Consider the following 27,227-nt stretch of genomic DNA (forward strand, 5'->3'; position numbering starts at 1 on the left):
TACATTTAAACTCAGTTTTTCACAATTCCTGACATTTAATCCGAGTAAAAATTCCCTGTTTTAGGTCAGTTAGGATCACCACTTTATTTTAAGAATGTGAAATGTCAGAATAATAGTAGAGGGAATGATTTATTTCAGATTTTATTTCTTTCATCACATTCCCAGTGGATCAGAAGTTTACATACCCTCAATTAGTATTTGGAAGAAATTGCCTTTAACTTGGGTCAAACGTTTTGGGTAGCCTTCCACAAGCTTCCCACAATAAATTGGGTGAATTTTGGCACATTCCTCCTGACAGAGCTGGTGTAACTGAGTCAGGTTTGTAGGCCTCCTTGCTCGCACACGCTTTTTCAGTTCTGCCCACACATTTTCTATAGGATTGAGGTCAGGGCTTTGTGATGGCCACTCCAAAACCTTGACTTTGTTGTCCTTAAGCCATTTTGCCACAACTTTGGAAGTATGCTTGGGGTCATTGTCCATTTAGAAGACCCATTTGCGACCAAGCTTTAACTTCCTGACTGATGTCTTGAGATGTTGCTTCAATATATCCACATCATTTTCCTTTCTCATGGTAGCCATCTATTTTGTGAAGTGCACCAGTCCCTCCTGTAGCAAAGCACCCCCACAACATGATGCTGCCACCCCCGTGCTTCACGGTTGGGATGATGTTCTTCGGCTTGCAAGCCTCCCCCTTTTTCCTCCAAACATAACGATGGTCATTATGGCCAAACAGTTCTATTTTTGTTTCATCAGACCAGAGGACATTTCTCCAAAAAGTACGATCTTTGTCCCCATGTGCAGTTGCAAACCGTAGTCTGTCTTTTTTATGGCGGTTTTGGATTCGTGGCTTCTTCCTTGCTGAGCGGCCTTTCAGGGTATGTCGATATAGGACTCGTTTTACTGTGGATATAGATACTTTTGTACCCGTTTCCTCCAGCATCTTCACAAGGTCCGTTGCTGTTGTTCTGGGATTGATTTGCACTTTTCGCACCAAAGTACGTTCATCTCTAGGAGACAGAACGCGTCTCCTTCCTGACCGGTATGACGGCTGCGTGGTCCCATGGTGTTTATACTTGCGTACTATTGTTTGTACAGATGAACGTGGTACCTTCAGGCGTTTGGAAATTGCTCTCAAGGATGAACCAGACTTGTGGAGGTCTACAATTGTTTTTCTGAGGTCTTGGCTGATTTCTTTTGATTTACCCATGATGTCAAGCAAAGAGGCACTGAGTTTGAAGGTAGGCCTTGAAATACATCCACAGGTACACCTCCAATTGACTCAAATTATGTCAATTAGATTATCAGAAGCTTCAAAAGCCATGACATAATTTTCTGGAATTTTCCAAGCTGTTTAAAGGCATAGTCAATTTAGTGTATGTAAACTTCTGACCCACTGGAATTGTGATACAGTGAAATAATCTGTCTGTAAACAGTTGTTGGAGATATTACTTGTGTCATGCACAAAGTAGATGTCCTAACCGACTTGCCAAAACTATAGTTTGTTAACAAGAAATTTGTGGAGTGGTTGAAAAACGAGTTTTAATGACTCCAACCTAAGTGTATCTTATAAAATATTTTTTATTGAAAAAGGCATATCTTACTTGCTGTCAACTTCTCAAGCTCTGTGGTATGGCCTGGGTGTTTTTATTGTTATTTATTATTTATTGTGTAAGGTAATCTTGTTGCTAGCATGTTGACCAGCTTCCTGGGCTGGAGGACAGAGGTGTCCTCTGGGACCATGCCTTCTGGAGGTCAGGGCTGTTCTCTGGGACCATGCCTTCTGGAGGTCAGGGCTGTTCTCTGGGACCATGCCTTCTGGAGGTCAGGGCTGTTCTCTGGGACCATGCCTTCTGGAGGTCAGGGCTGTTCTCTGGGACCATGCCTTCTGGAGGTCAGGGCTGTTCTCTGGGACCATGCCTTCTGGAGGTCAGGGCTGTCCTCTGGGACCATGCCCTCTGGAGGACAGAGGTGTTCTCTGGGCTGGAGAACAGGGGTGTATTCATTCTGCCTATTCTGTTGCAAAACATTTCTTAAATGAAATGAAATGAGGGACTTATCTGAATCTGTCTGTCTGTCTGTCCCCACTAGGCTCCCGTATCGGGTCAGAGGAGGCATTCTACCTGTATGCCTCTGGTCCAGACCTCACGTCTATCATGCCCTGTAAGTACGGTAAGCCCAGTGGGACCTTCTCCAAGTACGTCACCACGGACGGGTTGAAGTGTGACACTGTCAGAGAGCTAATGATGAAGAACAAGGATGTGGACACAGCAGCTCTCATAGTAAGTCTCCCTCTTTCTGCTAATAATATACACTACCAGTCAACAGTTTGGACACTCCTACTCATTCCAAGGTTTTTCTTTATTTTTTACTATTTTCTACATTGTAGAATAATAGTGAAGACATCAAAACTATGAAATAACACATATGGAATCATGTAGTAACCAAAAAAGTGTTTAAAGTATATTTTAGATTCTTCAAAGTAGCCACCCTTTGCCTTGATGACAGCTTTGCACAATCTTGGCATTCTCTCAACCAGCTTCACCTGGAGTGCTTTTCCATCGGTCTTGAAGTTGTTCCCACATATACTGATCACTTGTTGGCTGCTTTTCCTTCACTCTGTGGTCCAACTCATCCCAAACCATCTTAATTGGGTTGAGGTCGGGTGATTGTGGAGGCCAGGTCATCTGATGCAGCACTCCATCACTCTCCTTCTTGGTCAAATAGCCCTTACACAGCCTGGAGGTGTGTTGGGTCATTATCCTGTTGAAAACAGAAAGATTGTCCCACTAAGCTCAAACCAGATGGGATGGCGTATCACTGAAGAATGCTGTAGTAACCATGCTGGTTAAGTATGCCTTGAATTCTAAATAAATCACAGACAGGGTCACCAGCAAAGCACCCCCACACCATGACACCTCCTCCTCCATGCTTCACGGTGGGAATCAGACATGCGGATATCATCCGTTCACCTGCTCCGCATCTCACAAAGACACGGCGGTTGGAACCAAATATCTCAAATTTAGACTCATTAGACCAAAGGACAGATTTCCACCAGTCTAATGTCCATTGCTCGTGTTTCTTGGCCCAAGCAAGTCTCTTCTTATTGGTGTCCTTTAGTAGTGGTTCATTTGCAGCAATTCGACCATGAAGGCCTGATTCACGCAGTCTCCTCTGAACAGTTGATGTTGAGATGTGTCTGTTACTTGAACTCTGAAGCATTTATTTGGGCTGCAATATCTGAGGCTGGTAACTCTATTGTACTTATCCTCTGCAGCAGAGGTAACTCTGGGTCTTCCTTTCATGTGGCAGTCCTCATGAGAGCCAGTTTCATCAAAGCGCTTGATGGTTTTTGCCGACTGCACTTGAAGAAACTTTCAAAGTTCTTGACATTTTCCGGATTGACTGACCTTCATACTATATCTCTATGTTTCTACAGGAGTGTCTGGCAGTAGTGTCTGTTCTATGGTACTATATCTCTATGTTTCTACAGGAGTGTCTGGCAGTAGTGTCTGTTCTATGGTACTATATCTCTATGTTTCTACAGGAGTGTCTGGCAGTAGTGTCTGTTCTATGGTACTATATCTCTATGTTTCTACAGGAGTGTCTGTTCTATGGTACTATATCTCTATGTTTCTACAGGAGTGTCTGGCAGTAGTGTCTGTTCTATGGTACGATATCTCTATGTTTCTACAGGAGTGTCTGGCAGTAGTGTCTGTTCTATGGTACTATATCTCTATGTTTCTACAGAAGTGTCTGGCAGTAGTGTCTGTTCTATGGTACTATATCTCTATGTTTCTACAGGAGTGTCTGGCAGTAGTGTACGCCCCCAGCAGCCCCAGGGTGTATACCATCTATGAGCCAGTGATCCGTCTGAAGGGTCAGGCTAAGACCATGGTGTCTCAGAGACCCTTCAGCTCTAGAGAGGTCCAGTCTGCGGTGCTGGAGACACACGTCCTCAGGACCATGCTGCCTGCAGAACCACAGGGCCTGCAGAACGTCCTACACAAGATAGGAGGAACCGGGTCCTTCGTGTTCCTCTTTGCACGGGTAGGACATAGTCTACATACTATTGATATGAGGAACCGGGTCCTTCGTGTTCCTCTTTGCACGGGTAGGACATAGTCTACATACTATTGATATGAGGAACCGGGTCCTTCGTGTTCCTCTTTGCACGGGTAGGACATAGTCTACATACTATTGATATGAGGAACCGGGTCCTTCGTGTTCCTCTTTGCACGGGTAGGACATAGTCTACATACTATTGATATGAGGAACCGGGTCCTTCGTGTTCCTCTTTGCACGGGTAGGACATAGTCTACATGCTATTGATATGAGGAACCGGGTCCTTCGTGTTCCTCTTTGCACGGGTAGGACATAGTCTACATACTATTGATATGAGGAACCGGGTCCTTCGTGTCCCTCTTTGCACGGGTAGTACATAGTCTACATACTATTGATAGGAGGAACCGGGTCCTTCGTGTTCCTCTTTGCACGGGTAGGACATAGTCTACATACTATTGATATGAGGAACCGGGTCCTCCGTGTTCCTCTTTGCACGGGTAGGACATAGTCTACATACTATTGATATGAGGAACCGGGTCCTTCGTGTTCCTCTTTGCATGGGTAGGACATAGTCTACATACTATTGATATGAGGAACCGGGTCCTTCGTGTTCCTCTTTGCACGGGTAGGACATAGTCTACATACTATTGATATGAGGAACCGGGTCCTTCGTGTTCCTCTTTGGGTCTGTTGATGATGTTAGTCTCTCTGCTGGTTTCATTTGGTGTGGAAGGCCTAGAAAGGTTTTTTCTGTGTTTTTGTGAGAAAGCTTCTTGAACCTAACTGTCATGTCATTTCTACTTGAAGGAAATGACACAAGACAGGCTGGATTCACTGTGATCTTCTCACTGTGTTCTTCTCACTGTGTTCTTCTCACTGTGTTCTTCTCACTGTGTTCTTCTCACTGTGTTCTTCTCACTGTGTTCTTCTCACTGTGTTCTTCTCACTGTGTTCTTCTCACTGTGTTCTTCTCACTGTGGTCTTCTCACTGTGGTCTTCTCACTGTGGTCTTCTCACTGTGGTCTTCTCACTGTGGTCTTCTCACTGTGTTCTTCTCACTGTTCTTATTAAGCCAATCTTTCTTTTTCTGTTGTATCATGTCCCTCCCCTCTCTCTCTCTCTCTCTCGTGTGTGTGTGTGTGTGTGTGTGTGTGTGTGTGTGTGTGTGTGTGTGTGTGTGTGTGTGTGTGTGTGTGTGTGTGTGTGTGTGTGTGTGTGTGTGTGTGTGTGTGTGTGTGTGTGTGTGTGTGTGTGTGTGTTTCCAGGTGGTGGAGCTAAGTGACAGTGAGCAGACCCAGGCCCTAGCCCTCCAGGTACACAGCTATCCTTATTAAATCAGTGGTTCTCAGGCTTCTCCTCTGGCACCTCCAGACGTTTCACACTGTTGTGGCGGCTCTGAACTAGCTCACCTGATTCACCTTGTCAAGGGCTTGATGATTACTAGACAGGTGGGGGGCTTGATGATTACTAGACAGGTGGAATCAGGTGCTGGCTCTGGAATAGATCACATACCTGGAACAACTGGCGGTCCCAGAGGAGAGGTTTCAGAACCACTGGGTTAAATTACTGTCTGGCTAGCAGGTTAACAAAGCACCTGTGCCGATATAAATACATATTAATTGTTTTATACAATATTCGACCATATTTGATCTCGAATTAAAGTTCTCCTTTACCAAGGTGGATAAGTTTTGGCGTGTTACTGGGACCCCAGTGAGTTGTGACGTGGCGTGCCACTGGGACCCCAGTGAGTTGTAACGTGGCGTGCCACTGGGACCCCAGTGAGTTGTAACGTGGCGTGTCACTGGGACCCCAGTGAGTTGTAACGTGGCGTGTCACTGGGACCCCAGTGAGTTGTGGCGTGGCGTGTCACTGGGACCCCAGTGAGTTGTAATATGTGATTCTATGTCCATTCTAGAGTTGTAATATGTGATTCTATGTCCATTCTAGATTTGTAATATGTGATTCTATGTCCATTCTAGAGTTGTAATATGTAATTCTATGTCCATTCTAGAGTTGTAATATGTAATTCTATGTCCATTCTAGAGTTGTAATATGTAATTCTATGTCCATTCTAGAGTTGTAATATGTGATTCTATGTCCATTCTAGAGTTGTAATATGTGATTCTATGTCCATTCTAGAGTTGTAATATGTGATTCTATGTCCATTCTAGAGTTGTAATATGTAATTCTATGTCCATTCTAGAGTTGTAATATGTGATTCTATGTCCATTCTAGAGTTGTAATATGTAATTCTATGTCCATTCTAGAGTTGTAATATGTGATTCTATGTCCATTCTAGAGTTGTAATATGTGATTCTATGTCCATTCTAGAGTTGTAATATGTAATTCTATGTCCATTCTAGATTTGTAATATGTAATTCTATGTCCAGGTGCTACTCTCTCTGGCCAAGTACAACCAGCACCGTATCAATGAGATGGACTGTTACCACGGTTACTCCATGATACACCAAGTCCTCATCAAGTCCAAGTGCATCGTGGGATACCATATTCTCAAGGTGAGTCATGTGACCAGGCATACGATGAATCCTTGTATTGTTTTTTGTTGTTGTTGGTCCTGTTGATGCTCTGAATCCCCATGGATCAGTTTCATCTCGTCCTTGGTTCTGTTGATGCTCTGAATCCCCATGGATCAGTTTCATCTCGTCCTTGGTTCTGTTGATGCTCTGAATCCCCATGGATCAGTTTCATCTCATCCTTGGTTCTGTTGATGCTCTGAATCCCCATGGATCAGTTTCATCTCGTCCTTGGTTCTGTTGATGCTCTGAATCCCCATGGATCAGTTTCATCTCATCCTTGGTTCTGTTGATGCTCTGAATCCCCATGGATCAGTTTCATCTAGTCCTTGGTTCTGTTGATGCTCTGAATCCCCATGGATCAGTTTCATCTCATCCTTGGTTCTGTTGATGCTCTGAATCCCCATGGATCAGTTTCATCTAGTCCTTGGTTCTGTTGATGCTCTGAATCCCCATGGATCAGTTTCATCTCGTCCTTGGTTCTGTTGATGCTCTGAATCCCCATGGATCAGTTTCATCTAGTCCTTGGTTCTGTTGATGCTCTGAATCCCCATGGATCAGTTTCATCTAGTCCTTGGTTCTGTTGATGCTCTGAATCCCCATGGATCAGTTTCATCTCGTCCTTGGTTCTGTTGATGCTCTGAATCCCCATGGATCAGTTTCATCTCGTCCTTGGTTCTGTTGATGCTCTGAATCCCCATGGATCAGTTTCATCTCATCCTTGGTTCTGTTGATGCTCTGAATCCCCATGGATCAGTTTCATCTAGTCCTTGGTTCTGTTGATGCTCTGAATCCCCATGGATCAGTTTCATCTATTCCTTGGTTCTGTTGATGCTCTGAATCCCCATGGATCAGTTTCATCTAGTCCTTGGTTCTGTTGATGCTCTGAATCCCCATGGATCAGTTTCATCTAGTCCTTGGTTCTGTTGATGCTCTGAATCCCCATGCATCAGTTTCATCTAGTCCTTGGTTCTGTTGATGCTCTGAATCCCCATGGATCAGTTTCATCTCGTCCTTGGTTCTGTTGATGCTCTGAATCCCCATGGATCAGTTTCATCTCGTCCTTGGTTCTGTTGATGCTCTGAATCCCCATGGATCAGTTTCATCTAGTCCTTGGTTCTGTTGATGCTCTGAATCCCCATGGATCAGTTTCATCTAGTCCTTGGTTCTGTTGATGCTCTGAATCCCCATGGATCAGTTTCATCTAGTCCTTGGTTCTGTTGATGCTCTGAATCCCCATGGATCAGTTTCATCTAGTCCTTGGTTCTGTTGATGCTCTGAATCCCCATGGATCAGTTTCATCTCATCCTTGGTTCTCTTGATGCTCTGAATCCCCATGGATCAGTTTCATCTCATCGCGTCCTTGGTTCTGTTGATGCTCTGAATCCCCATGGATCAGTTTCATCTAGTCCTTGGTTCTGTTGATGCCTGAATCCCCATGGATCAGTTTCATCTCATCCTTGGTTCTGTTGATGCTCTGAATCCCCATGGATCAGTTTCATCTCATCCTTGGTTCTGTTGATGCTCTGAATCCCCATGGATCAGTTTCATCTCATCCTTGGTTCTGTTGATGCTCTGAATCCCCATGGATCAGTTTCGACTCGTCCTTGGTTCTGTTGATGCTCTGAATCCCCATGGATCAGTTTCATCTCATCCTTGGTTCTGTTGATGCTCTGAATCCCCATGGATCAGTTTCATCTCGTCCTTGGTTCTGTTGATGCTCTGAATCCCCATGGATCAGTTTCATCTCGTCCTTGGTTCTGTTGATGCTCTGAATCCCCATGGATCAGTTTCATCTCATCCTTGGTTCTGTTGATGTTCTGAATCCCCATGGATCAGTTTCATCTCATCCTTGGTTCTGTTGATGCTCTGAATCCACATGGATCAGTTTCATCTCATCCTTGGTTCTGTTGATGCTCTGAATCCCCATGGATCAGTTTCATCTCATCCTTGGTTCTGTTGATGCTCTGAATCCCCATGGATCAGTTTCATCTAGTCCTTGGTTCTGTTGATGCTCTGAATCCCCATGGATCAGTTTCATCTAGTCCTTGGTTCTGTTGATGCTCTGAATCCCCATGGATCAGTTTCATCTAGTCCTTGGTTCTGTTGATGCTCTGAATCCCCATGGATCAGTTTCATCTCATCCTTGGTTCTGTTGATGCTCTGAATCCCCATGGATCAGTTTCATCTCATCTGCTTTGGGCCTCAGTAATCTGCTATACGTGTGCAGTGAGTTGCTACTACTGCAACTGTGATATCCAGTGGTTTTCTCTGCTGAGAGGCAGTGTACTGATGTTCCTGTCTTTTACCTGATCTGAGTAATGACATCAATGTCTGCCTGCCTGTCTGCCTGTCGGCCTGCCGGTCGGTCTGCCGGTCGGTCGGTCTGCCGGTCGGTCGGTCTGCCGGTCGGTCGGTCTGCCGTTCGGTCGGTCGGTCGGTCTGCCGGTCGGTCGGTCGGTCTGCCGGTCGGTCGGTCTGCCGGTCTGTCTGTTTTGCCTGTCGGTCTGCCTGTGTCTTTGTCCATCCGTATGTCTGTAACTGTGCTGGGTGAAAACATCAATACTGTCTGTATTCATCCGTGCATCTGTTTCTGCGTGTAGGACGTTGTGAAAACAGAAATAGGTCTGGTGCTGTATTGCCACTGCAGTGGACGTTATAAATGGACCTGGCTGTGGCCTTCTTCACCACGCTGTCTGTGTGGGTGGACCATTTCAGATTTGTCAGTGATGTATACGACGAGGAACTTGAAGCTTTCCACCTTCTCCACTGCGGTCCCTTCGATGTGGATAGGGGGCTGCTCCCTCTGCTGTTTCCTGAAGTCTGCGATCATCTCCTTTGCTTTGTTGAGGGAGAGGTTATTTTCCTGGCCCCAGGGCCCTCACCTCCTGATGATTTGAGTTGGAGGCGTGCGTGGCCACGCAGTCATGGGTGAACAGGGAGTACAGGAGGGGGCTGAGCACGCACGAGGATCAGCGAAGTGGAGATGTTGTTTCCTACCTTCACCATCTGGGGGCGACCCGTCAGGAAGTCCAGGACCCAGTTGCACAGGGCGGGGTTGAGACCCAGGGCCTCCAGCTTAATGATGAGCTTGGAGGGTACTATGGTGTTGAAGGCTGAGCTGTAGTCAATGAACAGCATTGTATATGTCCGTAAACACTCCAGCCAGCTTGTCTGCGCATGCTCTGAGGACGCGGTTAGGGATGTCATCTGGGCCAGCAACCTTGCGAGGGTTAACACGCTTAAATGTCTTACTCACGTCGGTCACAGAGAAGGAGAGCCCACAGTCCTTGTTAGCTGGCCGCGTTGTTGGCACCGTGTTATCCTCAAAGCGTGTTTAGCTTGTCCGGGAGCAAGAAGTCAGTGTTCGTGACGTGGCTGGTTTTCCCTTTGTAGTCCGTGATTGTCTGTAGACCCTGCCACATACGTCTCGTATCTGAGCCGTTGAATTGCGACTCCACTTTGTCTCTGTACTGACGTTTTGCCTGTTTGATTTTCTTACGGAGGGAATAACTACACTGTTTGTATTCGACCATATTCCCAGTCACCTTGCCGTGGTTAAATGCAGTGGTTCGCGCTTTCAGTTTTCCTTCCTGTTTGAGTTTTTGCCTATAGGAAAGGAGGAGCAAAATGGAGTCGTGATCTGATTTGCCAAAGGGAGTGTGGGGGAGGGACTTGTAGGCATTTTGAAGAGTTGAGTAGCAGTGGTCCAATGTTTTCCCAGCGCGAGTACTCAATGTGTTGGTAGAACTTCAGTAGCGTTTTCCTCAGATTTACTCTAATATGGTTATATAGCTGACATACATTTGGCAGGAGGTTAAGACGTGCAGTTCAGTTTCCACCTCATTTTGTGGGCAGTGTGCACATAGCCTGTTTCCTCTTGAGAGCCAGGTCTGCCTACGACGGCCTTTCTCAATAGCAAGGCTATGCTCACTGAGTCTGTACATAGTCAAAGCTTTCCGTAAGTTTGGTTCAGTCACAGGGGTCAGGTATTCTGCCACTGTGTACTCTCTGTTTAGGGACAAATAGCATTCTAGTTTGTTTGTTAATTATTTCCAATGTGTCAAGTATTTATCTTTTTGCTCTTCTCTTCTTCTCTCTCTCTCTATATATATCTATATATAGACCTTGTTAGATGGGAGCTGTAGTAGTCCTATCCTAACTCTAGGGGAAGACGGTCAGTTCCACCTGGACACAGAGTCTACAGCCGTGGTCCAGGACATCAAGCTACTGTCTGAGGTTCTGCTGGACTGGAAGATCTGGGCCAAGGCTCAGGTAAACTCAGTGATGGATGCATGGGCAGGTATTTAGTATTACTCTATACCAGGATATTTTGAAATACTGCAGGTAGGATTTACCAATACCATTTGAAACACAATTTATTTATATTTTGTTAAAACTGTTGGGTTAGGGTCAGGGTTGGGTCAGGGTCAGGGTTAGGGTCAGGGTTAGGGTCAGGGTTAGGGTCAGGGTCGGGTTAGGGTCAGGGTTACAGTAGCTGTGTATTAATATAGGTTATGTGTCTCTAACAGGGTGGTGTCTGGGAGACTCTGGGTCAGGGTTGGGTCAGGGTTGGGTCAGGATTGGGTCAGAGTTAGGGTCAGGGTTAGGGTTGGGTTAGGGTTGGGTTAGGGTTTGGTCAGGGTCAGGGTTGGGTTAGGGTCAGGGTCAGGGTTGGGTTAGGGTCAGGGTTAGGGTCAGGGTTAGTGTTGGGTCAGGGTTACAGTAGCTGTGTATTAATATAGGTTATGTGTCTCTAACAGGGTGGTGTCTGGGAGACTCTGGGTCAGGGTTGGGTTAGGGTCAGGGTTGGGTCAGGGTTAGGGTTGGGTCAGGGTCAGGGTTGGGTCAGGGTTAGGGTCAGGGTCGGGTTAGGGTCAGGGTTACAGTAGCTGTGTATTAATATAGGTTATGTGTCTCTAACAGGGTGGTGTCTGGGAGACTCTGGGTCAGGGTTGGGTTAGGGTCAGGGTTGGGTCAGGGTTAGGGTTGGGTCAGGGTTAGGGTCAGGGTTGGGTCAGGGTTAGGGTTGGGTCAGGGTTGGGTCAGGGTTAGGGTTGGGTTAGGGTTGGGTTAGGGTCAGGGTCAGGGTCAGGGTTGGGTTAGGGTCAGGGTTACAGTAGCTGTGTATTAATATAGGTTATGTGTCTCTAACAGGGTGGTGTCTGGGAGACTCTGCTGGCAGCGCTAGAGATCCTCATCAGGGTTCACCACCCCCAGCAGGTGTTCAACATCAGACAGTTTCTCAAAGCCGAGGTGGTCCACCACTTCCTGCTCACCTGTCAAGTACTACAGGTGAGAACTGTATCCGTTCTGAATGAACAAGATGCATTTAGAGAGCCACTTGTTTTTTACTAACAAATCAGGTTGCAGCAACGCTTTGGTCCCAAGACCTTTCAAAACTCTGCCTAGGGAGCAACCTGTGGCTCCGTTGGTAGATTATAGTCTGAGCCATCATTGACAGTCGTCCCGTGTGGCTCCGTTGGTAGATTATAATCTGAGCCATCATTGACAGTCGTCCCGTGTGGCGCTGTTGGTAGATTATAGTCTGAGCTATCATTGACAGTCGTCCCGTGTGGCTCCGTTGGTAGATTATAGTCTGAGCTATCATTGGCAGTCGTCCCGTGTGGCTCCGTTGGTAGATTATAGTCTGAGCTATCATTGACAGTCGTCCCGTGTGGCTCCGTTGGTAGATTATAGTCTGAGCTATCATTGACAGTCGTCCCGTGTGGCTCCGTTGGTACATTATAGTCTGAGCCATCATTGACAGTCGTCCCGTGTGGCTCCGTTGGTAGATTATAGTCTGAGCCATCATTGGCAGTCGTCCCATGTGGCTCCGTTGGTAGATTATAGTCTGAGCTATCATTGGCAGTCGTCCCATGTGGCTCCGTTGGTAGATTATAATCTGAGCCATCATTGGCAGTCGTCCCGTGTGGCTCCGTTGGTAGATTATAATCTGAGCCATCATTGACAGTCGTCCCGTGTGGCTCCGTTGGTAGATTATAATCTGAGCCATCATTGACAGTCGTCCCGTGTGGCTCCTTTGGTAGATTATAATCTGAGCCATCATTGACAGTCGTCCCGTGTGGCTCCGTTGGTACATTATAGTCTGAGCCATCATTGACAGTCATCCCGTGTGGCTCCGTTGGTAGATTATAATCTGAGCCATCATTGGCAGTCGTCCCATGTGGCTCCGTTGGTAGATTATAATCTGAGCTATCATTGACAGTCGTCCCGTGTGGCTCCGTTGGTAGATTATAATCTGAGCCATCATTGACAGTCGTCCCGTGTGGCTAGGTTGGTAGATTATAGTCTGAGCTATCATTGACAGTCGTCCCGTGTGGCTCCGTTGGTAGATTATAGTCTGAGCCATCATTGACAGTCGTCCCGTGTGGCTCCGTTGGTAGATTATAGTCTGAGCCATCATTGGCAGTCGTCCCGTGTGGCTCCGTTGGTAGATTATAATCTGAGCCATCATTGGCAGTCGTCCCGTGTGGCTCCGTTGGTAGAATATAATCTGAGCCATCATTGGCAGTCGTCCCGTGTGGCTCCGTTGGTAGATTATAATCTGAGCCATCATTGACAGTCGTCCTGTGTGGCTCCGTTGGTAGAGCATGACTCTTGCAATGCCAGGGTTGTGGGTTCGATTCCCACAGGGGACCAGTACAATAAAAGTACATATGTATTGACTCACTACTGTAGTGGCTCTGGATCAGAGAGTCTGCTAAATGACTCTCTAGTGTAGTGGCTCTGGATCAGAGAGTCTGCTAAATGACTCACTACTGTAGTGGCTCTGGATCAGAGAGTCTGCTAAATGACTCACTACTGTAGTGGCTCTGGATCAGAGAGTCTGCTAAATGACTCTCTAGTGTAGTGGCTCTGGATCAGAGAGTCTGCTAAATGACTCACTACTGTAGTGACTCTGGATCAGAGAGTCTGCTAAATGACTCACTACTGTAGTGACTCTGGATCAGAGAGTCTGCTAAATGACTCACTACTGTAGTGTCTCTGGATCAGAGAGTCTGCTAAATGACTCACTATTTAAGTCAATGTAATTAAACGACTGCATGTTCCTCTGGCCTTTTCTTACACGTTAACTATCAGACTTCCTTATCCTCTGTGTTTGTCCCCCAGGAGCATCGGGACGAGCACCTGACCTCCATCCCACAGGAAGTGTGTCTGTCTTTCGTTAAGATCATCCAGGAAGTGTTGGGTTCACCCCCGGACCTAGACCTCCTCCGATTGGTCTACAACTTCCTCCTCGCCGTGCACCCGCCCACTAACACCTACGTCTGTCATACGCCTACAAGCTTCTACTTCTCACTACACATAGGTGGGTTTTTTACACACTTCCTGGTTCAATTAATAAAGTCAAACTCGGCTATTTTAATAGGTGACTTTTACTTTGAATAGTAATTTTCTACCAAGGTGTCTGCTGTTACTGAAAGGACTTAACACCACAGACAGTATTGTGTCTGTTGTCCTGTAGATGGTGAGGCTGTACCAGGACCAGTATATATATGTTGTCTGTTGTCCTGTAGATGGTGAGGCTGTACCAGGACCAGTATATATATGTTGTCTGTTGTCCTGTAGATGGTGAGGCTGTACCAGGACCAGTATATATATATGTTGTCTGTTGTCCTGTAGATGGTGAGGCTGTACCAGGACCAGTATATATATGTTGTCTGTTGTCCTGTAGATGGTGAGGCTGTACCAGGACCAGTATATATATGTTGTCTGTTGTCCTGTAGATGGGAAGCTGTACCAGGAGAAAGTCCAGTCCATAATGTATATGAGAAATATCAACAGTGGATGGAAGTCAGCTGGTAGCTCAGCGGCCTCTCTCTCCACGGCTGTCTTCACTGAGGACCCTCTTCCTGAAGGTACCTAGAATCATTATTTTTGTCTTCGTGCAGTGACATGTTTCTCACTCTCCATTGGTGCAGAACACCTGTATGCAAATATCCGCCCAGGAAACAAATATACATGTTCTTCTGCACGTTGTTATTACCTTGTCCTGCCCAAGACCTTTTCCCTTTCCTGTTAAACATGTTGGGAGCGGCATGAGATTTATATTTAGGTACATCTGTTTCCCTCTGAAGGTACCATCCACCTTCAGCCTCCGTCACCTGAACACGGAGGAGACGACCAGTCCCTGTCCCTCCGACCCGCCAACCTGACGCCCTCGCCCAACTCCTCCCCGTTGCTCAGGCCCTGTGTGGGTCATGGAGGGGCTGGGAGCCCCAGGGCGGGCCAGGAGGGAGAGGGGGTGATTCTGGGAAGCACAGAGACTCTAAAGAGAGGAGGAGGAGGAGGGGTTGGGGAGGAACAGCTTCTGTCGAGCTGTGAGTCGGCGAAAACCATCTGTGACTCCCGAGAGGGAGGAGAGGCACCACATACCCCGTCCATCAGTATCGAGGAGGTGGAGTTGAGGGGGGAGGTAGATGGGGAGGAGGGGGTGGAGGAGAGGGGGGAGGTGGATAGTCTGGTTGAGGGCAGCGTGGGCGGTGCCGAATCTGAGGACCGTTTTGATTGGGCGAGCGATGAGGTGCCACAGAGGCCGGACAGTCTGAAGGGGATCACATCGTTTCAGAGGAGCTCCTCTAACCTGGCCAGGTGACTGGATATGTTGCTTCCAAAGGGCACCTTTTCCTTATAAAGTGCTTTAGGGGCCCATAGGAACCAAATCAGACGTTTAGCCTCGTACTTCACCTCTCATAATAGTCGCAGAAATCAAACTGATATCGCTGTTTATTTTGTACATCACTGACTCTACCTTTTAAAACATGTCTAATACCTTCCTTCATTCCTTCATCCAGCCTGGGCCTGGCCTTCCCTGCCCAGAATGGGAGCCTGGCCCTGGGTCGCTGGCCCAGCGTGGCCGACCGTGGGACGCTACCAGAAGACTGGGAGAGCTACTCATACTCCCCTGGATACGAGAGGGCCTACAGCAAAGACTCTAGCAACGACAGGTACACTACTTTATAGAATAACACACCCACTACACCTGTCAGATCTCATGCTCCAATACAGACTACCCTGTTAGATCTCATGCTCCTATACAGACTACCCTGTTATATCTCATGCTCCTATACAGACTACCCTGTTAGATCTCATGCTCCAATACAGACTACCCTGTTAGATCTCATGCTCCTATACAGACTACCCTGTTAGATCTCATGCTCCTATACAGACTACCCTGTTAGATCTCATGCTCCTTTACAGACTACCCTGTTAGATCTCATGCTCCTATACAGACTACCCTGTTAGATCTCATGCTCCTATACAGACTACCCTGTTAGATCTCATTCTCCTATACAGACTACCCTGTTAGATCTCATGCTCCTTTACAGACTACCCTGTTAGATCTCATGCTCCTATACAGACTACCCTGTTAGATCTCATGCTCCTATACAGACTACCCTGTTAGATCTCATTCTCCTATACAGACTACCCTGTTAGATCTCATTCTCCTATACAGACTACCCTGTTAGATCTCATGCTCCTATACAGACTACCCTGTTAGATCTCATGCTCCTATACAGACTACCCTGTTAGATCTCATGCTCCTATACAGACTACCCTGTCAGATCTCATTCTCCTATACAGACTACCCTGTTAGATCTCATGCTCCTATACAGACTACCCTGTTAGAACTCATGCTCCTTTACAGACTACCCTGTTAGATCTCATGCTCCTATACAGACTACCCTGTTAGATCTCATGCTCCTATACAGACTACCCTGTCAGATCTCATGCTCCTATACAGACTACCCTGTCAGATCTCATGCTCTTATACAGACTACCCTGTTAGATCTCATGCTCCTATACAGACTACCCTGTTAGATGTCATGCTCCTATACAGACTACCCTGTTAGATCTCATGCTCCTATACAGACTACCCTGTTAGATCTCATGCTCCTATACAGACTACCCTGTCAGATATCATGCTCCAATACAGACTACCCTGTTAGATCTCATGCTCCTATACAGACTACCCTGTTAGATCTCATGCTCCTATACAGACTACCCTGTCAGATCTCATGCTCCTATACAGACTACCCTGTTAGATCTCATGCTCCTATACAGACTACCCTGTCAGATCTCATGCTCCTATACAGACTACCCTGTTAGATCTCATGCTCCTATACAGACTACCCTGTTAGATCTCATGCTCCTATACAGACTACCCTGTCAGATCTCATGCTCCTATACAGACTACCCTGTTAGATCTCATGCTCCTATACAGACTACCCTGTCAGATCTCATGCTCCTATACAGACTACCATGTTAGATGGTTTGCTAACTTGCCATCTAAGTGGCTAGATGTCAAGATCAAGCTTCTCGGTTACAGCAGAGACATTCAATCCCCTCCTGGATCAGGATCCCTGTTGCCTACGTTGTTTTGTGTGTAAAAACGCATATATAGCGCCCCTAGTGTGCACATTTGGTAATACGGTATTCTCCGGTATGCTACAGAAACAGTATGAAGGTATGAACTTGTGGATATCACCCCAACACTCTTAGATTCACTGGATAAATGATCATATCCACTCACAAGCCTTTCAGCGCGGTCACTGTCCTACACTGACCCAGGCACCATGTTAGTGATACAACAGCAATGGGAATCATCAGGCAGCTAGTATCTATTATTCCTATTGTCTGTGTGACCATGAGGCCTTCCTACTTCCTTCTGTTCTCTTGTCTGTGTGACCATGACCCATAGGGGTCTATATAGTGGACTACTGTTGACCAGGACCCATAGGACTCTATATAGTGGACTACTGTTGACCAGGACCCATAGGGCTCTATATAGTGGACTACTGTTGACCAGGACCCATAGGACTCTATATAGTGGACTACTGTTGACCAGGACCCAAAGGACTCTATATAGTGGACTACTGTTGACCAGGACCCATAGGGCTCTATATAGTGGACTACTGTTGACCAGGACCCATAGGGCTCTATATAGTGGACTACTGTTGACCAGGACCCATAGGACTCTATATAGTGGACTACTGTTGACCAGGACCCATAGGACTCTATATAGTGGACTACTGTTGACCAGGACCCATAGGGCTCTATATAGTGGACTACTGTTGACCAGGACCCATAGGGCTCTATATAGTGGACTACTGTTGACCAGGACCCATAGGGGTCTATATAGTGGACTACTGTTGACCAGGACCCATAGGACTCTATATAGTGGACTACTGTTGACCAGGACCCATAGGGCTCTATATAGTGGACTACTGTTGACCAGGACCCATAGGGCTCTATATAATGGACTACTGTTGACCAGGACCCATAGGGCTCTATATAGTGGACTACTGTTGACCAGGACCCATAGGACTCTATATAGTGGACTACTGTTGACCAGGACCCATAGGGCTCTATATAGTGGACTACTGTTGACCAGGACCCATAGGGCTCTATATAGTGGACTACTGTTGACCAGGACCCATCAGGGGACTCTATATAGTGGACTACTGTTGACCAGGACCCATAGGACTCTATATAGTGGACTACTGTTGACCAGGACCCATAGGGCTCTATATAGTGGACTACTGTTGACCAGGACCCATAGGGGTCTATATAGTGGACTACTGTTGACCAGGACCCATAGGGGTCTATATAGTGGACTACTGTTGACCAGGACCCATAGGGCTCTATATAGTGGACTACTGTTGACCAGGACCCATAGGACTCTATATAGTGGACTACTGTTGACCAGGACCCATAGGGCTCTATATAGTGGACTACTGTTGACCAGGACCCATAGGGCTCTATATAGTGGACTACTGTTGACCAGGACCCATAGGGCTCTATATAGTGGACTACTGTTGACCAGGACCCATAGGGCTCTATATAGTGGACTACTGTTGACCAGGACCCATAGGGCTCTATATAGTGGACTACTGTTGACCAGGACCCATAGGGCTCTATATAATGGACAGGGTTCCGCATTGCGAAGCGTCCTGTATCTCTACCATCGGTGAAGATGAGTTTCTGTTGAATTGACAGAACCACCCTCACTCCCTCCTCTTTATCTATATTTCCATCTCAGCTGAGTGTCATCAAGCGGTCTTTGAAGAAGTCCAATAATACTCTCTCCCTGTGAACGAAGTGCATCAGCTAATTAGTTATTTCATCCACATCCTCTCTTCTCACACTCTTTCTTTCTTTCTTTTTCGCTCTTTATTGTCTCAATGTCCTGGTCCTCTCTCTCTTTCGCTCCCTCTCTCGCTCTCCTATCGCTCTTTCGGTCTCTCTCTCGCTCTCCTATCGCTCTTTCGGTCTCTCTCTCGCTCTCCTATTGCTCTTTCGCTCTCTCTCTCCTCTCTCTGTTCAGTCATCACCTGTGTATCTTCTGTGTGCATAGGAGAGAACCCGAACTAGCCAGTGTCTCTCTGCTTTCATCTAAAGACCTCGTATGAAAGGATATGAAATTGGGGGGGGGGGGCTGTTTCAAGCTTTATCTGTTCTGGGTTGTGGACTGTTTGTACCCGTTATTGAATATTAGACTTGTCTCTGTTTATGAAGCCGTGTTATGTTGACTGATCAGAGCTCTGTGGACTGATCACACAGTGAACACCTGTCCTGTTAACACAGCAGGGAAACACCTCACACTACCAATAAAGAGAACACCTGTCCCCCTTCCTAGGACAATAGCCACAAGCCAGGTATAATACCCCTCTTATCGCTGGCTGTGTTTGTTCTGTGTGTCTGGGACCGTAACGTCATTCAGAAAGGGAAAAGACAGCTGTGGGACTAATCATTTGTGATAAAGCTTAATGTTTAGTCTCTGGTTGTATTTATTAAGGATCCCTGTTAGTTCCTGCCAAGGCAGCAGCTACTCTTCCTGGGGTTTATTATGGATCCCCATTAGTTCCTGCCAAGGCAGCAGCTACTCTTCCTGGGGTTTATTATGGATCCCCATTAGTTCCTGCCAAGGCAGCAGCTACTCTTCCTGGGGTTTATTATGGATCCCCATTAGTTCCTGCAAGGCAGCAGCTACTCTTCCTGGGGTTTATTATGGATCCCCATTAGTTCCTGCCAAGGCAGCAGCTACTCTTCCTGGGGTTTATTATGGATCCCCATTAGTTCCTGCCAAGGCAGCAGCTACTCTTCCTGGGGTTTATTATGGATCCCCATTAGTTCCTGCCAAGGCAGCAGCTACTCTTCCTGTGGTTTATTATGGATCCCCATTAGTTCCTGCCAAGGCAGCAGCTACTCTTCCTGTGGTTTATTATGGATCCCCATTAGTTCCTGCCAAGGCAGCAGCTACTCTTCCTGGGGTTTATTATGGATCCCCATTAGTTCCTGCCAAGGCAGCAGCTACTCTTCCTGGGGTTTATTATGGATCCCCATTAGTTCCTGCCAAGGCAGCAGCTACTCTTCCTGGGGTTTATTATGGATCCCCATTAGTTCCTGCCAAGGCAGCAGCTACTCTTCCTGGGGTTTATTATGGATCCCCATTAGTTCCTGTCAAGGCAGCAGCTACTCTTCCTGGGGTTTATTATGGATCCCCATTAGTTCCTGCCAAGGCAGCAGCTACTCTTCCTGGGGTTTATTATGGATCCCCATTAGTTCCTGCCAAGGCAGCAGCTACTCTTCCTGGGGTTTATTATGGATCCCCATTAGTTCCTGCCAAGGCAGCAGCTACTCTTCCTGGGGTTTATTATGGATACCCATTAGTTCCTGCCAAGGCAGCAGCTACTCTTCCTGGGGTTTATTCTGGATCCCCATTAGTTCCTGCCAAGGCAGCAGCTACTCTTCCTGGGGTTTATTATGGATCCCTATTAGTTCCTGCCAAGGCAGCAGCTACTCTTCCTGGGGTTTATTATGGATCCCCATTAGTTCCTGCCAAGGCAGCAGCTACTCTTCCTGGGGTTTATTATGGATCCCAATTAGTTCCTGCCAAGGCAGCAGCTACTCTTCCTGGGGTTTATTATGGATCCCCATTAGTTCCTGCCAAGGCAGCAGCTACTCTTCCTGGGGTTTATTATGGATCCCCATTAGTTCCTGCCAAGGCAGCAGCTACTCTTCCTGGGGTTTATTATGGATCCCCATTAGTTCCTGCCAAGGCAGCAGCTACTCTTCCTGTGGTTTATTATGGATCCCCATTAGTTCCTGCCAAGGCAGCAGCTACTCTTCCTGGGGTTTATTATGGATCCCCATTAGTTCCTGCCAAGGCAGCAGCTACTCTTCCTGGGGTTTATTATGGATCCCCATTAGTTCCTGCCAAGGCAGCAGCTACTCTTCCTGGGGTTTATTATGGATCCCCATTAGTTCCTGCCAAGGCAGCAGCTACTCTTCCTGGGGTTTATTATGGATCCCCATTAGTTCCTGCCAAGGCAGCAGCTACTCTTCCTGGGGTTTATTATGGATCCCCATTAGTTCCTGTCAAGGCAGCAGCTACTCTTCCTGGGGTTTATTATGGATCCCCATTAGTTCCTGCCAAGGCAGCAGCTACTCTTCCTGGGGTTTATTATGGATCCCCATTAGTTCCTGCCAAGGCAGCAGCTACTCTTCCTGGGGTTTATTATGGATCCCCAATAGTTCCTGCCAAGGCAGCAGCTACTCTTCCTGGGGTTTATTATGGATACCCATTAGTTCCTGCCAAGGCAGCAGCTACTCTTCCTGGGGTTTATTATGGATCCCCATTAGTTCCTGTCAAGGCAGCAGCTACTCTTCCTGGGGTTTATTATGGATCCCTATTAGTTCCTGCCAAGGCAGCAGCTACTCTTCCTGGGGTTTATTATGGATCCCAATTAGTTCCTGCCAAGGCAGCAGCTACTCTTCCTGGGGTTTATTATGGATCCCAATTAGTTCCTGCCAAGGCAGCAGCTACTCTTCCTGGGGTTTATTATGGATCCCAATTAGTTCCTGCCAAGGCAGCAGCTACTCTTCCTGGGGTTTATTATGGATCCCAATTAGTTCCTGCCAAGGCAGCAGCTACTCTTCCTGGGGTTTATTATGGATCCCAATTAGTTCCTGCCAAGGCAGCAGCTACTCTTCCTGGGGTTTATTATGGATCCCAATTAGTTCCTGCCAAGGCAGCAGCTACTCTTCCTGGGGTTTATTATGGATCCCAATTAGTTCCTGCCAAGGCAGCAGCTACTCTTCCTGGGGTTTATTATGGATCCCCATTAGTTCCTGCCAAGGCAGCAGCTACTCTTCCTGGGGTTTATTATGGATCCCAATTAGTTCCTGCCAAGGCAGCAGCTACTCTTCCTGGGGTTTATTATGGATCCCAATTAGTTCCTGCCAAGGCAGCAGCTACTCTTCCTGGGGTTTATTATGGATCCCTATTAGTTCCTGCCAAGGCAGCAGCTACTCTTCCTGGGGTTTATTATGGATCCCAATTAGTTCCTGCCAAGGCAGCAGCTACTCTTCCTGGGGTTTATTATGGATCCCAATTAGTTCCTGCCAAGGCAGCAGCTACTCTTCCTGGGGTTTATTATGGATCCCAATTAGTTCCTGCCAAGGCAGCAGCTACTCTTCCTGGGGTTTATGTGATACGTAAATTACGTACATTACTTACTATTATTTTATTACAGGACCAGTACAGAGGACTGCCTGGTGTTAATATGCTATGGTCTATATGACCTGTTGAGAGGGGTTCTGCTACTACTACCGGACCTGATGCTGGAGGAGGTGATGGACAAGCTGGTCCAACCTGAAGCTCTTATCGTCCTCGTCAACCACTCCTCTCCCCTTATACAGCAGGGGGTTATGAAGGTTAGTTCTCTTGTAATGCTCTCACACACACTGAGGAAGGCGCAGGCCAACACATTTCCACTATGTGTTATGTTGCCTGTTAACAGTTATGTCCCAGCTCCTAGACACCTACCTCAGCCAAGCCTTCAGCAGGGATCTCATGTTCTTTTAGATGTAATGCTGCTGTCTCTCACTCCTTGTCCTAGTCTCCCTGTAGGTCCTGGATGACATTATGTTGGGTTATCTCTTTTCTCCTTTCTCCAGCTCCTGGATGCCAGTATGTTAGCTCTAACAGCTTACTGTCTCTCCTTTCTCCAGCTCCTGGATGCCAGTATGTTATCTCTAACAGCTTACTGTCTCTCCTCTCTCCAGCTCCTGGATGCCAGTATGTTATCTCTAACAGCTTACTGTCTCTCCTCTCTCCAGCTCCTGGATGCCAGTATGGTATCTCCTCTCTCCAGCTCCTGGATGCCAGTATGTTATCTCCTCTCTCCAGCTCCTGGATGCCAGTATGTTATCTCTAACAGCTTACTGTCTCTCCTCTCTCCAGCTCCTGGATGCCAGTATGTTATCTCTAACAGCTTACTGTCTCTCCTCTCTCCAGCTCCTGGATGCCAGTATGTTATCTCTAACAGCTTACTGTCTCTCCTTTCTCCAGCTCCTGCATGCCAGTATGTTATCTCCTCTCTCCAGCTCCTGGATGCCAGTATGTTATCTCTAACAGCTTACTCTCTCTCCTTTCTCCAGCTCCTGGATGCCAGTATGTTATCTCTAACAGCTTACTGTCTCTCCTCTCTCCAGCTCCTGGATGCCAGTATGTTATCTCTAACAGCTTACTGTCTCTCCTCTCTCCAGCTCCTGGATGCCAGTATGTTATCTCTAACAGCTTACTGTCTCTCCTTTCTCCAGCTCCTGGATGCCAGTATGTTATCTCTAACAGCTTACTGTCTCTCCTCTCTCCAGCTCCTGGATGCCAGTATGTTATCTCTAACAGCTTACTGTCTCTCCTCTCTCCAGCTCCTGGATGCCAGTATGTTATCTCTAACAGGTTACTGTCTCTCCTCTCTCCAACTCCTAGATGCCAGTATGTTATCTCTAACAGCTTACTGTCTCTCCTCTCTCCAGCTCCTAGATGCCAGTATGTTATCTCTAACAGCTTACTGTCTCTCCTTTCTCCAGCTCCTGGATGCCAGTATGTTATCTCTAACAGCTTACTGTCTCTCCTCTCTCCAGCTCCTGGATGCCAGTATGTTATCTCTAACAGCTTACTGTCTCTCCTCTCTCCAACTCCTAGATGCCAGTATGTTATCTCTAACAGCTTACTGTCTCTCCTCTCTCCAGCTCCTGGATGCCAGTATGTTATCTCCTCTCTCCAGCTCCTGGATGCCAGTATGTTATCTCTAACAGCTTACTGTCTCTCCTCTCTCCAGCTCCTGGATGCCAGTATGTTATCTCTAACAGCTTACTGTCTCTCCTCTCTCCAGCTCCTGGATGCCAGTATGTTATCTCTAACAGCTTACTGTCTCTCCTCTCTCCAGCTCATGGATGCCAGTATGTTATCTCCTCTCTTCAGCTCCTGGATGCCAGTATGTTATCTCCTCTCTCCAGCTCCTGGATGCCAGTATGTTATCTCTAACAGCTTACTGTCTCTCCTCTCTCCAGCTCCTGGATGCCAGTATGTTATCCCCTCTCTCCAGCTCCTGGATGCCAGTATGTTATCTCTAACAGCTTACTGTCTCTCCTCTCTCCAGCTCCTGGATGCCAGTATGTTATCTCTAACAGCTTACTGTCTCTCCTCTCTCCAGCTCCTGGATGCCAGTATGTTATCTCTAACAGCTTACTGTCTCTCCTCTCTCCAGCTCCTGGATGCCAGTATGTTATCTCTAACAGCTTACTGTCTCTCCTCTCTCCAGCTCCTGGATGCCAGTATGTTATCTCCTCTCTCCAGCTCCTGGATGCCAGTATGTTATCTCCTCTCTCCAGCTCCTGGATGCCAGTATGTTATCTCTAACAGCTTACTGTCTCTCCTCTCTCCAGCTCCTGGATGCCAGTATGTTATCCCCTCTCTCCAGCTCCTGGATGCCAGTATGTTATCTCTAACAGCTTACTGTCTCTCCTCTCTCCAGCTCCTGGATGCCAGTATGTTATCTCTAACAGCTTACTGTCTCTCCTCTCTCCAGCTCCTGGATGCCAGTATGTTATCTCTAACAGCTTACTGTCTCTCCTCTCTCCAGCTCCTGGATGCCAGTATGTTATCTCTAACAGCTTACTGTCTCTCCTCTCTCCAGCTCCTGGATGCCAGTATGTTAGCTCTAACAGCTTACTGTCTCTCCTCTCTCCAGCTCCTGGATGCATACTTCAGCCGAGCGTTTAAGGAGCAGAAGGAGAAGTTCCTGAAGAACCATGGCTTCAGTCTCTTAGCCAATCAGCTGTACCTGCACCAGGGGACTCAGGGCCTGCTGGAGGTCTTCCTGGAGATGCTGTTTGGACGACCTGTCGGCCTGGAGGAGGAGTTAGTACAGGGAGGGGAGGGAACAAGGCCTGGAGGAGGAGTTAGTACAGGGAGGGGAGGGAACAAGGCCTGGAGGAGGAGTTAGTACAGGGAGGGGAGGGAACAAGGCCTGGAGGAGGAGTTTGTACAGGGAGGGGAGGGAACAAGGCCTGGAGGAGGAGTTTGTACAGGGAGGGGAGGGAACAAGGCCTGGAGGAGGAGTTAGTACAGGGAGGGGAGGGAACAAGGCCTGGAGGAGGAGTTAGTACAGGGAGGGGAGGGGAGGGAACAAGGCCTGGAGGAGGAGTTAGTACAGGGAGGGGAGGGAGCAAGACCTGGAGGAGGAGTTAGTACAGGGAGGGGAGGGGAGGGAACAAGGCCTGGAGGAGGAGTTAGTACAGGGAGGGGAGGGGAGGGAACAAGGCCTGGAGGAGGAGTTGGGAGGGGAGGGAACAAGGCCTGGAGGAGGAGTTAGTACAGGGAGGGGAGGGGAGGGAACAAGGCCTGGAGGAGGAGTTGGGAGGGGAGGGAACAAGGCCTGGAGGAGGAGTTAGTACAGGGAGGGGAGGGGAGGGAACAAGGCCTGGAGGAGGAGTTAGTACAGGGAGGGGAGGGAGCAAGGCCTGGAGGAGGAGTTAGTACAAAGAGGGGAGGGAGCAAGGCCTGGAGGAGGAGTTAGTACAGGGAGGGGAGGGAACAAGGCCTGGAGGAGGAGTTAGTACAGGGAGGGGCGGGAACAAGGCCTGGAGGAGGAGTTAGTACAGGGAGGGGAGGGAATAAGGCCTGGAGGAGGAGTTAGTACAGGGAGGGGAGGGAGCAATGCCTAGAGGAGGAGTTAGTACAGGGAGGGGAGGGGAGGGAACAAGGCCTGGAGGAGGAGTTAGTACAGGGAGGGGAGGGAACAAGGCCTGGAGGAGGAGTTAGTACAGGGAGGGGAGGGAGCAATGCCTAGAGGAGGAGTTAGTACAGGGAGGGGAGGGGAGGGAACAAGGCCTGGAGGAGGAGTTAGTACAGGGAGGGGAGGGAGCAAGGCCTGGAGGAGGAGTTAGTACAGGGAGGGGAGGGAACAAGGCCTGGAGGAGGAGTTAGTACAGGGAGGGGAGGGAACAAGGCCTGGAGGAGGAGTTAGTACAGGGAGGGGAGGGGAGGGAACAAGGCCTGGAGGAGGAGTTAGTACAGGGAGGAAGGCCTGGAGGAGGAGTTAGTACAAAGAAGGGAGCAAGGCCTGGAGGAGTTAGTACAAAGAGGGGAGGGAGCAAGGCCTGGAGGAGGAGTTAGTACAAAGAGGGGAGGGAGCAATGCCTGGAGGAGGAGTTAGTACAGGGAGGGGAGGGAACAAGGCCTGGAGGAGGAGTTAGTACAGGGAGGGGAGGGAGTAAGGCCTGGAGGAGGAGTTAGTACAGGGAGGGGAGGGAACAAGGCCTGGAGGAGGAGTTAGTACAGGGAGGGGAGGAGAGGGAACAATGCCTAGAGGAGGAGTTAGTACAGGGAGGGGAGGGAACAAGGCCTGGAGGAGGAGTTAGTACAGGGAGGGGAGGGAGCAAGGCCTGGAGGAGGAGTTAGTACAGGGAGGGGAGGGAACAAGGCCTGGAGGAGGAGTTAGTACAGGGAGGGGAGGGAACAAGGCCTGGAGGAGGAGTTAGTACAGGGAGGGGAGGGAACAAGGCCTGGAGGAGGAGTTAGTACAGGGAGGGGAGGGAACAATGCCTGGAGGAGGAGTTAGTACAGGGAGGAGAGGGAACAATGCCTGGAGGAGGAGTTAGTACAGGGAGGGGAGGGAACAAGGCCTGGAGGAGGAGTTTGTACAGGGAGGGGAGGGGAGGGAACAAGGCCTGGAGGAGGAGTTAGTACAGGGAGGAGAGGGAACAATGCCTGGAGGAGGAGTTAGTACAGGGAGGGGAGGGAGCAATGCCTGGAGGAGGAGTTAGTACAGGGAGGAGAGGGAACAATGCCTGGAGGAGGAGTTAGTACAGGGAGGGGAGGGAACAAGGCCTGGAGGAGGAGTTTGTACAGGGAGGGGAGGGGAGGGAACAAGGCCTGGAGGAGGAGTTTGTACAGGGAGGGGAGGGGCCTGGAGGAGGTGGATATGAAACAGAAACAATATGGAGGTGTCAGTGTTTCTTCTTGTTGTATTTTTCAGTCTCGACTTGGAGGACATGGAGACCATCAGTCCCTTCAGGAAGCGTTGTATCATCCCAGTGCTGGGTTTAATAGAGAACAGTCTGTGTGAGAACAGTCTGGTCCACAACGTGCTCTGTATGCTACTGCAGCTCGTCAACGCCTGTCCCAAACTGGCTGACATACTGCTGGACCACGGCCTGCTCTACGTCCTCTTCAACACCCTGTCTACCCTCAACGGCATGGAGCACGGGTTAGTACATACAGTTTACATACACCTCAGCCAAATACATTTCAAC

At 48.1% G+C, this 27,227-nt stretch overlaps 1 protein-coding gene across 4 annotated transcripts in view; it reads left to right on the forward strand.

Moving 5' to 3' along the window:
- The window catches only part of lyst (lysosomal trafficking regulator), a 323,436-nt gene that overhangs the window by 216,846 nt on the left and 79,363 nt on the right, over positions 1-27,227 (forward strand). For all 4 annotated transcript variants that reach the window (XM_071391269.1, XM_071391271.1, XM_071391270.1 and 1 more), the window contains 13 exons: positions 2,089-2,279; positions 3,802-4,047; positions 5,328-5,375; positions 6,453-6,578; positions 10,722-10,871; positions 11,754-11,891; positions 13,731-13,929; positions 14,348-14,479; positions 14,699-15,212; positions 15,416-15,568; positions 22,160-22,340; positions 24,662-24,831; positions 26,951-27,181. In XM_071391269.1, the coding sequence (XP_071247370.1) occupies positions 2,089-2,279; positions 3,802-4,047; positions 5,328-5,375; positions 6,453-6,578; positions 10,722-10,871; positions 11,754-11,891; positions 13,731-13,929; positions 14,348-14,479; positions 14,699-15,212; positions 15,416-15,568; positions 22,160-22,340; positions 24,662-24,831; positions 26,951-27,181 (2,479 nt within the window). The remainder of the gene's footprint in view (positions 1-2,088; positions 2,280-3,801; positions 4,048-5,327; positions 5,376-6,452; positions 6,579-10,721; positions 10,872-11,753; positions 11,892-13,730; positions 13,930-14,347; positions 14,480-14,698; positions 15,213-15,415; positions 15,569-22,159; positions 22,341-24,661; positions 24,832-26,950; positions 27,182-27,227) is intronic.

The sequence above is a fragment of the Salvelinus alpinus genome, chromosome 3 (assembly GCF_045679555.1).
Source record: "Salvelinus alpinus chromosome 3, SLU_Salpinus.1, whole genome shotgun sequence".
Classification (NCBI taxonomy): domain Eukaryota; kingdom Metazoa; phylum Chordata; class Actinopteri; order Salmoniformes; family Salmonidae; genus Salvelinus; species Salvelinus alpinus.